General features: G+C 41.3%; 1 protein-coding gene across 2 annotated transcripts in view; it reads right to left on the bottom strand.

The window, feature by feature from the left end:
- PLCH1 (phospholipase C eta 1) overlaps nt 1-8,939 on the bottom strand; it is a 187,173-nt gene extending 178,234 nt beyond the window's left edge. For both annotated transcript variants that reach the window (XM_047099766.1, XM_047099765.1), the window contains exon 1: nt 8,861-8,939. In XM_047099766.1, the coding sequence (XP_046955722.1) occupies nt 8,861-8,939 (79 nt within the window). The remainder of the gene's footprint in view (nt 1-8,860) is intronic.
- Between the last annotated feature and the right edge of the window lie 4,732 nt (nt 8,940-13,671).

A 13,671-nucleotide genomic window follows, 5' to 3' on the forward strand; every position in this document is an offset into this window, starting at 1 on the left:
TCTGAAGGAAACGGTGACTGTTTATTAGACATGTTATTTCTTCTTTCTAATTTAGTAATCAGAAAATTGGTACTCCCAAGCATAAAGGAGTAAAACAATCACGGGCCTTTCTGCTTGGTTGGACAGCCAATGGCCATGGTTTAAGAGAAGGAACTCGAAGGTCCAACAGGAAAGGCCCGCCACGGATCTCACTTAACTGCAACAGGCTTGTGGCTCCTAGCAGCTGAAGCTAACGCTTCAAAGACTGAACATTGTTACTTCTCACCAACCTAGGCTTCCCAAATATCCAGACCTTCAGTTTGCCATTTTGCACTCGACTCAGATCTTTTCATCCCCTCTGTCATTACAGAATGTGAGTGGCCTCGACATAGAAAGCATGACAAGAAAGAGATCACTGTGGACTTGGTTACCCAGGAAAATCTTCCCATTAGATTCCCAAATGGGGAAAAGAGGCTGAGACATCTCATCGTGGATTTTTGTAGATCTAGATCACTACTTGGTTCTGATCAATCCAGCTACATAAACTTGAGCAAAGCAAGCACAATGAAAACCACCAGTACCTTTGGGGACATGAAGTCACCCTAATTCGAGCTGGTGTGGACAAGAATCAGACTGGCTCTGGAGGGGTCAGAGGAAACTGTCAGGGGTTAGGGGGATAGGATTCCACCCAATCAAAGTCACATTACCTGATCCCCTATTATGTGTACAGCCTAGAGGCTGAAGGGCAGGACAGCACTCTGAGGAGTGAAATCAGAGGAAGCACCCCTCACTGCCAGAGACAAGAAGGGGAAGAGCCAGCAAAGAATGATTCAGAGGTTTCTTCAGGATTGTGGGACTCACCCCTATAACAGTGTGAGAAGAGACAAAACAGACAACAGGCAGTAAGGCTGGGAAGAGCAGACAGCGGCTGTATACCCCTTCCCATCCTCCAAAGCCCACAGCAGTCTGCACACAACTCCTCATGAAGAAACATGGAGATAAGAGACAAGTAGGGCCGGACAGTTGACCAAGTGTCCTCGGGGGAAGGGAAGCCATGCCTCAGCCAGAAGCAATTAGGAACACAGAATGAGGGGGGCTGGAGGGAGACAGCAGGCCCTCTCTGAAGAGTCCCTGGTGAGGGGCCAAGTGAAATTAAACGTCCACGGAAGATGGACCCAGAGCAGGTCTTGATCACCTCGCCACCATGGACATACAAACAGGTGCCCAGGTGTGGGCTTGAAGAACTTTGCTTCCCCACCTCTCTTCCTTGTACCAAAACCTGAGGAGGAAAGTCCGAATTCCTCTTCAAGGGGAAGAAGTACAGCAGAGCCACATGAATCTCCACCATCAGCCCCCAACAGGCAGGTCAAGCCTGTGCTGGGAGTCAGGGAGGAGATGGGGCTTAAAGGAGTTTGAGATTAATGTTTTCTTTTTATTTTTTTAATTTTTTTTTAACATTGATTTATTTTTGAGACAGAGAGAGACAGAGCATGAATGGGGGGAGGGCCAGAGAGAGAGGGAGACACAGAATCTGAAGCAGGCTCCAGGCTCTGAGCTGTCAGCACAGAGCCTGATGCGGGGCTCGAACTCACGGACCGTGAGATCGTGACCTGAGCGAAGTCGGACGCTCAACCGACTGAGCCACCCAGGCGCCCCTGAGATTAATGTTTTAAATTAGATCAGACCCTCAGTAATCAAAACATAGCCAAGAAAGTAATAGAACCTACCCAAGATGTTGCAAAGAGTACTTTTAAAAACATTAATTGGGGAAAGATTAAATAATTTCTTGTAAATGCTACACTAACTTTAGAATACTCAATAAACCAGCTACAGATGAAATGCCCATCGTGGAGGAAGATAAAAAAAGAAACTAAGTTGCAATTTTAAAATACAAAATAAATAGCATTTCATTGAGGCTTTCATTGAGAATTTTTTATAAGTCTAGGAAATGAAGAAACATCACGTTTCCAAAAAGCTATAGAGTAAGTCTGTTTCATACCAGCTCATACTAAAGGTTATTTCCTTTGTGTTATAACTAATATATAAGTATCCACTTTTGTAAGGCTGGCTGTGATCTGTCTCAGACCACAGAAGGAGGAAAGTGCATAAATCAATTTGGTCAGTTAATTCACAGCAAATTCTCCAATTAACCTCTGTTTGAAAGTGGGATGAGGAGAGGTTAAAAATAAAATAAAACAAAAATTTTTAAGTTTATTTATTTTTGAGAGAGACAGAGATGACATGAGTGGGGGAGGGGCAAAGAGAGAGGGAGAGAGAGAATCCCAAGCAAGCTCTTGCTCTCAGCACAGAGCCCAATGCAGGGCTCATGAGATCATGACCTGAGCCAAAACTAGTCAGACACTTAACCGACTGAGCCACCCAGGTGCCCCAAAAATAAAATACTTTTTTTAAAAAAACCAAGCACTGGGGAGCCTGGGTGGCTCAGTTGGTTAAGCATCTGACTTTGGCTCAGGTCATGATCTCACAGTTCATGGATTCAAGCCCTGCGTTGGGCTCTGTGCTGACAGCCCAGAGCCTGGAGCCTGCTTTGGATTCTGTGTCTCCCTCTCTCCCTGCCCCTCCCCCACTTGCAGTCTGCCTCTCTTTCAAAAATAAATAAACATTTAAAAAAAATCTTTTTAAACCAAGCACTTAGACATTTAGAAGTCATTTGTCCTAAATCACAGCATTTTGCTGGCATGGAAAGTCTATCCCACAGGGAACAACTCACCCAAAGTGACCCAGCTGGAGGGCTGGCCCTACAGGGTGCCATGACCCTATACAAAGCCCCTATAAGGCAGGCCATGCCTGCCTTTGCCTAAGCCTTCACTGCCTCTGGCATATTTGCAAGGTGCACCAGAACATCATACACCTGAAAGAATGCTTCATTCAATGCTTTCTGCCATAATGGCAGATCCTTTGGGGACAGGGGGTGAGGGAGGGGAAGGGGAGACTTGAGGAGAGGGCTAAAGAGGATCTACTTCCAGAATTACTTCTATTGCAATTTATAAAATTTAGAACTCAATACATTTTCTCCCATTTGGCCAATCTTCGTTTATTCCCACCCTTTCTCTCAACTTGTGTTTGATATTTTTTGCATGCAGTGTAAGTCTCCAAGAGACAATACTTCTTTTTTTAAGTAATCTCTGTGCCCAACGTGGGGCTCAAACTCATGACCCCAAGATCAAGAGTCACATGCTCTACCAACGGAGCCAGCCAGGTGCCTCCAAGAGATAATACTTTCGATTTTAAATTCTTAAATTTTTTTTTTTCAACGTTTATTTATTTTGGGACAGAGAGAGACAGAGCATGAACTGGGGAGGGGCAGAGAGAGAGGGAGACACAGAATCGGAAACAGGCTCCAGGCTCTGAGCCATCAGCCCAGAGCCCGACGCGGGGCTCGAACTCCCGGACCGCGAGATCGTGACCTGGCTGAAGTCGGACCTTAACCGACTGCGCCACCCAGGCGCCCCAATACTTTCGATTTTAATGATGCTCACAAAATCTTGACTGTCACTGCATTAATAGTAATTCTATGTGCACTGGTATTTTCTGGACCTAGAACATGTTTATACAATCCTCGGATGGAAAAGCTAGGCTTTAGCTCAGTAATGACACGAATATAAAATCTAGTGATGTCCCCACCTCCCTAAAGCAGGCAGGCTGCTGAAGTCATAACTTGTTAATAAAATGGCCTAATTAATGAGAACCCTAATTCACTTCTGCATAATTCCATTCTCCTTTCATATACAGCAGGTAGGATCTGGCATTCTTCCTTCTTTTTCCAGAAAAGATGGAATGCCAGTGTAGGGGGAGGGAACTTCTCCACTCTTCTTTTTTTAATATAATGATGTCTGTCCTGAAAGCTTGTTTATCTGTCCTAAGTACTGGTCTCTCCATGGTTAGGAGGAACTCATGAGCCCAGCACGTGCACACACACACATGCACACACATCCGTTCTCCCTGAAGGGAAATGTAAGTTTCTGCCAGTACAAAGCTAACTACAGAGTTAGCAGTCAAAAGAGATTCTTACCTCCTCTTAATCAGTATCTAGCCAGACTTTCCTTCCCACATCCTGGCCTATAGGATGCTCTCATTCACCATACACACTTTCTGATGTCTGACTACGCAGAGACCTCAAGCATTACTGCTAGAGGGAACTTTGGAATCTGGCAAAACCCTCATTTTAGAAAGAGAGAGAAAGTGAGGATCCCCTAGGTGACAAACGCAACACAAGTTGGTAGTGAAACTGGAAACAGAGCTAATCTCCAGGATCCCATCCCAGCTTACTTTCTTTCATAAACTGGTAGTTAAGTTTCTAAATTTACTGAGTAGGCCTCTGGCCAGGAAGGAAGGTTAGATAAACATTAAATCAATGATAAAATTAATAATAATAGATAAAATTAATTCGTTAAATTAATTAAATTAATTAGTTGCATTAGAAGGTTTCTTGAGGCAAAGTAAAAGTACATAGAGAGCAATTTTTGAAAAGACATATTCCACATTTAATAAGAGAACTATTCTTCACTTTATCTAGGTAGGAAGACGACTCATAATTCGGTTTAAAACCTTCCTACTCTAGGGGCACCTGGGTGGCTCAGTGGGTTGAGCGTCCGAATTCAGTTCAGGTCATGATCTCACAGCTCGCGAGTTTGAGCCCCACATCAGGCTCTGCGCTGACAGCTCAGATCCTGGAGCCTGCTTTGGATTCTGTGTCTCCCTCTCTCTGCTCCTCCCCCGCTCATGCGCGCGCTCTCTCTCTCTCTCTCTCTTAGAAATAAAGAAACTTAAAAAAAAAAAACAACCTTTCTACTCTAGATTTGTGATGATCATTCAGAAACATTCATAAAACATGATAGCAACAGAAATAAACTTCATTCATTATAAGCTGGGGTGACAACATGATAACTAAAATGAAAGCAATTAATAATTCTTTCCAACATCACAATTATAATTAGCAGTTCATGACAACAAAAGTTAAGTCACTAAATTTATTCTATTAAGGAACTCAAATGTGTGGGAAAAAACTTATGTGCATAAAAATTATATATATTAATTGCAAATACACTGATTATTGGTTTAAGAATCTGTCCCAGGTCAGGAAAAAAAAAAAAAAGCTATAATTCGTTGCAACCAAGAGAAACAGCTGAGAGTGTAATTTTCAAATAAGAATAATTCATGAAACTAGAACCTATTAAAATCAGATTCATACAGGGATGCCTGGGCGGCTCCATCAGTTGAGCATCTGACTTCAGCTCAGGTCATATCTCGCGGCTGGTGAGTTGGAGCCCCACATCGGGCTCTGTGCTGGCAGCTCAGAGCCTGGAGCCTGCTTTGGATTCTGTATCCCTCTCTCAGTCTGCTCACCCCCCACCCCCCACTCATGCTGTGTCTCTCTCAAGAATTAAAATTTTTTTTTAATTTTTTAAATTAAAATTTTTTTAGGGGCACCTGGGTGGCTCAGTCAGTTGGGCGTCCGACTTCGGCTCAGGTCATGATCTCACGGTCCGTGAGTTCGAGCCCCGCGTCGGGCTCTGTGCTGACAGCTCAGAGCCTGGAGCCTGTTTTGGATTCTGTGTCTCCCTCTCTCTGACCCTCCCCCGTTCATGCTCTGTCACTCTCTGTCTCAAAAATAAATAAACGTTAAAAAAATTTTAAAAATTTTAATTTTTTAAATTAAATTTTTAAAAATTTTTTAAATTAGAAAGAAATAAGATTCATATTACACAAATCATTCTTTGCCAAGTTTTGTTTTGTTTTTTTTCTATTTCAAACATCAGGTGCATAAAAGCCAAGTACAGAAAAACCTCAGCTACTGGGGCATCTTTAATAGGTATACAAACCCTTTAGATTCAATAGATTCCCTAGAAATCTGGGCAAAGGACAGATGAGTGAGAAATACAAAAACAGCTTTTTATAATTCCTATCAGGACCCCTCTCATCACTGAACATAGAATTATGTCAGTTCAACCAGGTCATTTTTGTCAGCCAATATACACCATTTCCTAACTTTTCCAGATATTCATTCCTACCATCAGGATTGTTGCAGAGAAAAGAGAAGATAAAACACTGGACAGAAACAGACTATTAACAGTGTTTCTCTTTGGGCGGTGGGATTGTAGGTAACCTTCCAAATTGTTTCCAATGAGAACATACTACCTCCATACTCAGAAAATGAGACTATGAATATGCTTTATGAACTGTGAAGCAGTATACGAATGTTACATTTTTTATTTTTACTTTTGTTGAGCATTGTAGCTCATATAGTTCTCATTCTAATGTAGCTCTTTTCTCCTGACCACCATGTAAATCTTTATGTAAAGTGTCTGGCCAGCACAATTTGCACAGCCAAGTCTATACAGTCTAGAAGTCGAGTATCTTGCAGAGGAAGTGGTCCTTTTCTGTTTATAATGGAAGAGATTTTGTTTCCTTTTGTTTTGAATGATTTGGTTACCTGAGAAGAACTATCAACATAGACCATGTGAAGCCAAGCTATTAAGCAAAAAGCATCCAACTACTCATCCCATATTCCAGAAGCCCCTTCCAAAAGAAATCTGGTATTTCTGACTCAACATGTCCTGCCATTTCTCTTCTCTCAGAGATGTTCTGAAATCCTCTACAAAGATACTATCATTAGTGGTCCCTTGGCTTAAAATATACAAAAACTCCTCACAACTCTCCATTAAGTTAAAGAAGTTCATGTCTTAACAGATATTCATGTTCACAGAGGTAAAGAGGAAGAGTAGAGGCATCATTCTTTCCTGATAAATATCCTCACGCAGAGAAATCCAAAATGATACTTTACACTATCAGAAACACTTAAAGCTACTGCTTTATTATAAATGAATAGAATCATAATTCTAACTGGCCTTAATCCTTTTAATCTTGGGTAGATCTAAGATCCCTAAATCCTTTCAAAAGAGGAATTCTTAAATGTAAGGAACCAATTCTTATTTTAAGTATTCTACTGCCCCCTTGTGTATCTCATGTTTAGTGGGAAAGGTAGCTCACAAAATACTGCAATTTTTTTTATACTCAGAAATACTTCAGTAGAATCCCAAATATTAGAACTAGAAAGAAACTGAAAATCAAGACCAGCATGTTCATTTCACAGGGGACAGAAGGGAGATCTTGAAGGATTATATCATTTGCCCCAGATCATCACAGCGCTAGTTAATAGCAGAGCAGATACTGCTGAATGGAACTTAAGCCTCTGAGTGCTAATTTCTCTACTGAAATGGAGACTGCAGCCTGGAAGAAAAGAAATAATGGTGTTTTGTAGTTAGAAAGATCAGAGTTTGAAAGATCACCACTTCACAATTTTCCCCAAGCCTGTTTCCTATTTATAAAATGGGATGAATAATAATTATTACAAAGTTGTCCGAAGAATTAAGTATGACCATGTTCATCAAGCCCTCAGTAAGTATCTGCGATACAGTAATACACGAAGTGGTAATACAACTATAAAAATACATAGAAAATTGTTCTAAATTGTTATAGCCTTTGAGATCTCTGGACAAAGGCATTCTAAAATACTATCTGGCGGCATTTAACTCTAAACTTTGTCTAATCGGGCACAAAATAAAACTTGAAAAAATAAAGCTAGTTCTTCTGTTGTGTTGCTTCAGTTATCATATTTATTCTTTTTTTTTTTTAATACCAGTAAGAAAATTGTGACAGAAAATACCCCACAGCAAATGCTGAAGCAGTGAACAGAACCCTTAGATAAAGGTCACAGAAAAACAAAGCAGAACTCAGTGTCCCAGTCACGGTATAAGGTCACAGCTCCTCTGTCTCCTTTGCTAAGGGCCCTGCATTCACCACTGCAAGGCCAGGAGAGCCGGTCTGGAAAGGTGGAGGCAGGAATTTTACTTCTGACCTTGCTAATAATTAACTAGATCAACTTGGGCCAGTCATTTCATCTCTTTCTTGACATGTAAGATAAAGTACTACTTACCTCGTAAAGTCCTATAGTAAGGTAGCATAATAAATGTGAAACAAGCATTGTAACCTCCGAAGTACTTTAATAACCTCTGAAGTAAGTAAGCTAAGTTTATCTTAAACTGAAAGCAATAAAAAAGCATAAGTCTGTCATCAAGTAGGGGAAGAAAAACTAAACTTGGTAAGTTGAAGGCAGCCTAGATTACAGGATGTTATACAAACAGCATTCTGATCCCTGGGAAATTTCTCTCTACCCTCTACGATGCCCCTGGCTTTTGATGAAGATTACTCCCAAAATACTGGCAACATGGAAATCTTTGACTCTTAAATAAATTTCCCTCAAGGGTATCCTGATAGCAGGATTGACAGAGCTTATCCCTGACTATATATCACAAAACAAATGCACCAGCAGGGTAAAGGCAATTCATCTTAGTTTGCCAGGAAAATGACTAACATTGATTACTCTCTGATTTGTGGCTGCAGTAATCCTGATCCTCATAGGCAAGTGCTGTGAATGGCTCTGTTCTATTTTTATAGGTGGCCTGAGAGTGTGACACACACCACGCTGGTAAGGAGCACGGACTGGTGATCCACATATGTTAACTGAACACTTACTATGTGTCTAGCCTCCCAGAATTTCAAACATCAGAAAGAGGTATTACTGGAGTTGGCAGCATAAAAGAGGAAAGGCACTGATATAAACTAATCTGTAAAGAAAAAAATGATAACAGCATTATGGTTATTGAGATGGGCACATTGCTTACACCTGTAGGGAGTAAGTCCACTGGGGCTTCTCAGGCAAATCATCCATCAACAAGTTAACTCAAGCTCTTGATTCAACCCAACAATGACGCCATATTTGCATCCAGAGTGCTAGAATAAAAGTGCTGTCGGAAACAAAATAAAAGATCCAACTCCATAAACATAAAAGGCAGCTCACCGTGAAACACACTGTTGTCCACTAGAAAATGCCTGCGGTACTGCACACAGTTTCTTTTCTCCAAGTTCCAGTAGCTCATTGTCAGAAGATTTCTGGCACAGCATCAAAACCAAATTGCTGTCAAGGGAAACAGAATGAGACAAAAATGAAGAAAATGGCAGCCACACGCTCACCCCGGTAACACAATGCATCAGTTACCCAGCATTATGAGGCAACCCATGCAGCACACAACTTCTCCACACATGGAAGCAGAGTCCCGTACGTCCTGAGAAATTTCCCACAAGCCTTCCCAGAGGGTAGAACATCATTTAATGCACGAAAACGGTAGCTTTTTCAAATAGCACTTTTCAGGGCGCAAAGTTATTGCTGTCTCAAGGGAAAATAAATCTACCATTCGGGAATAAGTTTCAGGACTAGTTTATGGGCTCTAGGCCTTGCCCATATTTGACCAGGATTCAACCCAGCCAATGCTGGTAACGTCTCAGGAAATTTCATCTGCAGGAGGGAGGTGAGTAACAGGAGGGTGACTGTCATTACCAGTTGGTGAATTTTGTGTCAGTACCACTCTGGTAGACTATGCAGTCAATCCACAGAATCTTAGAAATTAACAGTGTCCATGGAGCAATGGATAAGCTAAACACAGTAACAAAGCCTGCCTCCTTTTGGATTCACTGGTGGTCCATTCAGTACCATTAAGGTCTGGATCAACCCACACTGAACTTATTGGTGTAAGTAGAGCTGGGCGCAGGCCTCAAGCAGGGTGAACAAGCAGTGTTGCCTGCCCCCACGTGAGGCTTTCCCCTCCACAGAGAAACACAATGCTAACTAGAGCAAGGGCTTGAAAAGCAGAGATTTGAGCTGATGAATTAAACTCCTCCAAAAGCTGATGTGCATAACCCTGAACAAGGCCCCCTTTGTTCACAGGATTTGGCTAAAGCAACTTTTCAGAATTCCAGCTTCTTTTCTGGTCACGGAATAAGGCCAGGCAACACCAAGCAGGGCTGGCATGAAGGAAAACCCACAGGTGGGAAACAATTTGTTATCTGTCCTAGTAGAACAATCTAGAGTTTTGTAAAGATACTCCAGGATGAAGTCAGCCACCCAGTGAAAAAAATAAATCATCAGAGCTTTGTCTATTCATCAATGGAACAACTGGTGAAAGTCCCTAAAACTTCTCCTTGGCTCAGAGGCCCATTCTTAACCCTCTCTAACAGCAATCTTATCTGACTCCTACCTATCCTACCTTTCTTCTGGCTCCATGCCTCAACGCCTATTTCCTGCCTTATCCCCACCTGGCTAAGTCTGGCTGCCTGCCACCCCTACTCCCTCAGGCTGAAGATGAGTCCCACCACTCCAAGTTAAAACCACCTGTTGATCCCATTGTAAAATATGACAGAAAACAACTGATTATTGGAGACAATGTCCTCCTCCAATCCAAGTGAATACTACAAAGAGCTCTCCTCTTAAAAACTATTTTTAGGGGTGCCTGGGTAGCACAGTTGGTTAACCATCTGACTTTTGATTTCAGCTCAGGTCACGATCTCACGATTTGTGTGAGAGCCCACATCGGGCTCTGTGCTGATAGTGTGGAGCCTGCTTGGGATTCTCTCTCGCTCTCTCTCTTTGCCCCTCCTCCACTCACATGCTCACTCTCTCAAAATGAGCATTAAATAAATACTTTAGTTATATAAATAATGTGTTTGTATACATTTATTAATTTTTTAATGTCAACATAAATTCATCAAAAATTTTTCAAAATTTAAAAAACCCCGCTTCCCTCATTCCACATCCCTCTCTTGGAACGAACACCTTTGTTTGGTGTGTATCGTTCCAGTTCTTTTCCTATGTATTTACATATGTATGTATATACACAATACATACATGAAATTTTACTTAAATTTATTTATTTATTTTGAGAGAGAGAGCACAAACAGGGGAGGGACAAAGAGAGAGGGGGAGAGACAGGATCCTAAGCAAACTCTGCACCATCAACACAGAGCCTGATGCAGGGATCGAACCCATGAACTGTGAGATCATGACCTGAGCCTAAATCAAGAGTCAGATGCTTACCCAACTAAGCCACCCAGGTGCCCCCAAAGACATCTATATTTTAATAATACCATTTTGAAAGAACTGGAAATAACTTTTGGGATTATCAGTAGTACCCATTTTCTTAAAAAAATGTATTGTTTACTCATATTAGAAATATTTTGAGGTACATGGAATTAAAGAGAACCCTGTCTGTATTGATGCTCATTTTTCCTTACTCACTTGATTTTGTGGTTTCCTGTGTCATTCTTTTGCCCTATTCGTTCTCAATCCAAGGAAGTTTAGAGGCATCTGAAGGTGAAAGAACAATGTGCATTTGTATATAGTTAGCAAAACACATGCACATACCTGACTCTCACTTGGCGTCCTCTTAACCGGATGAAAGAAGGAAAGAAGAGGGTGTTAGCATAAGTGGTTCACCCATGCTGCTAGGAAAAGGTGGCGGTGGGATTTGAAATCATATCTTCAGATTCCAAACCCAAGATTCTAGCCATAACAGGCTATAAAGAACTAGACTGTTATGTAATGCAGTGGTTTTAATTTTTTTTTATTTTTTTAAATTAATTTTTTGGTGGTTTTTAAATATGTCCTATAAATTCTTGTGCATTTCTCCCTCTCTTCAAACAGTAGAATCTAATTCGCCTTCCTTTGAATACGGCCTGCATTCAGTGATTCATTTCTAGCAAACTCAGCTGTAATTGATGCTGTGTAATTGGTTCCAAAACTACATCATAAAAAGGATACAGCTTCTGCCTTGGCTCTCAGAATGTTCACCCTGAGAACCAAGGCACCATGTTGTAAGGAAGCCCAGATATGAGTGTTCCAATTGACAGCACCAGCTAGGCCCTCAGCGAACAGCCAACATCAATGAATCTATTGACCATTTTAACCCCAGCCTTCAAGTATTCTAGATGAAGCCCCAGAGACAGAGGTACAGAGACAAGCCATCTCCTCTGCACCCCATCTATATTTCTGACCCACAATAACAATGAAAGCTAATAATTATTGTTGCCTTAAGACACTAAGATTTGGGTAATTTATCATACAGCAATATATAGTGAATATAGGTAACATCCTCAGATACATTCAGTGAGGACTGAGACCTTCAACTCTTTGAGGACAGAAATACAAATTCCCACAGATGTATGTAATAGAGATATTTGATCACCAGTCCTCTACGGACCCACCTTTCCAACTTGATCTTTTTATTCACACTATAATCATTGCCCTTTTCTTTAAGGGCTGGTTAAAAAAACCACTGCCTTCCTGAAATACCCCCAGGATCTCCCCCTCCAATTTACCTGAAACTCTCTCAGGCACTGAACTGCCATAATCCTAGCTACCAGTTATTGAGTACCTACTATGTACCAAAAAAAATTTTTTTTAATTTTCAAGTTAGCTAACATAGTATAGTCTTGGCTTCAGGAGTAGATTCCAGTGATTCATCACTTACATATAACACCCAGTGTTCATCCCAACAAGTGCCCTCCTCAATGCCCATCACCCGTTTTCCCCACCCCCATCAACCCTCAGTTTGTTCTCTGTATTTAAGAGTCTCTTATGGTTTGCCTCCTTCTCTGTTTTTATCTTATTTTTCCGTCACTTCCCTCCCTTTCCCCTATTGTTGTCTGTTCAGTTTCTCAAATTCCACATATGAGTGAAATCATGATATCTGTCTTTTTCTGACTGGCTTATTTAATTTAGCATAATACCCTCCAGTTCATTCCATGTTGTTGCAGATGGCAAGATTTCATTCCTTTTCATCACCGAGTAGTATTCCATGGTATATATCTACCACATCTTCTTTATCCACTCATCAGTTGATGGACATTTGGGCTCTTTCCATAATTTGGCTATTATTGATAGCGCTGCTATAAACATTGGGGTGCATGTGCCCCTTCGAATCAGCACTGCTGTATCCTTTGGATAACTTCCTAGTATTTGCTGGGCTGTAGGGTAATGCTGCTTTTAAATTTTTGAGGAAACTCCACACTGTTTTCCAGAGTGGCTGCACCAGTTACTAAGTACCAGTTATTGAGTACCTTATCACAGTTCCTGTGATAAGGCTTTATTGACATCATGGGGTCTCAACCTTGACTACACATTAGAATCAATCTCTTGGGAAACCTTAGAATCCCAGATCCCAGGCCACACCCTAGACCAAATATATCAGAATCTCTAGGGGTGGGACTTAGGTATCACTCCACAGGTGATTTCAAAGTGCATCCAAAGCTAAAAATCATTCTTCATTCTATATTATCTCTATAATATCATTCTATATTATCTCTCCTTCTTGAAGAAACTCTTCTGGGTGGGTGTTTTTAGGAAGAATAGGCTCAGAGAATATATACGGTTGAGCTAGAGCACAAACGTCTAAGTAATTGAACCCTATGGCTTCCAGGATATAAGCCTCCTTACTTCGGTTAATTGCGTACACATCTTACCTCTCCTGGCATCTGCTTGCTGCTGAAGGATAGAAGATTGTAAGCTGCCTCTGGGTGCCCGACCCGGGCAATGCACACTGCAGGCCCTTAGTAAACATTAACGATGCCTTCCTTATATGCCCCATTTCCTGGATTCCTACTTGTTGAAGACTGAAGGAAGAAAGGGCTCACTCTGGCCTCTAGAATCAGAGCAAATGATTTCAAAATCTAGAGATGATGGAGATGGAGATAATGGAGTTAGTAGGGCTGGGGCAGAGAGAGTTGTGCAACAAACTCAATCTTGGTTTAGATCAGATTTAAAAGATCCCAGGGCCAAGT

The sequence above is a fragment of the Lynx rufus genome, unplaced genomic scaffold (assembly GCF_022079265.1).
Source record: "Lynx rufus isolate CCGP_SWC_20201006 ecotype Redwood Valley unplaced genomic scaffold, mLynRuf1.p SCAF_5, whole genome shotgun sequence".
In the NCBI taxonomy this organism is placed as follows: domain Eukaryota; kingdom Metazoa; phylum Chordata; class Mammalia; order Carnivora; family Felidae; genus Lynx; species Lynx rufus.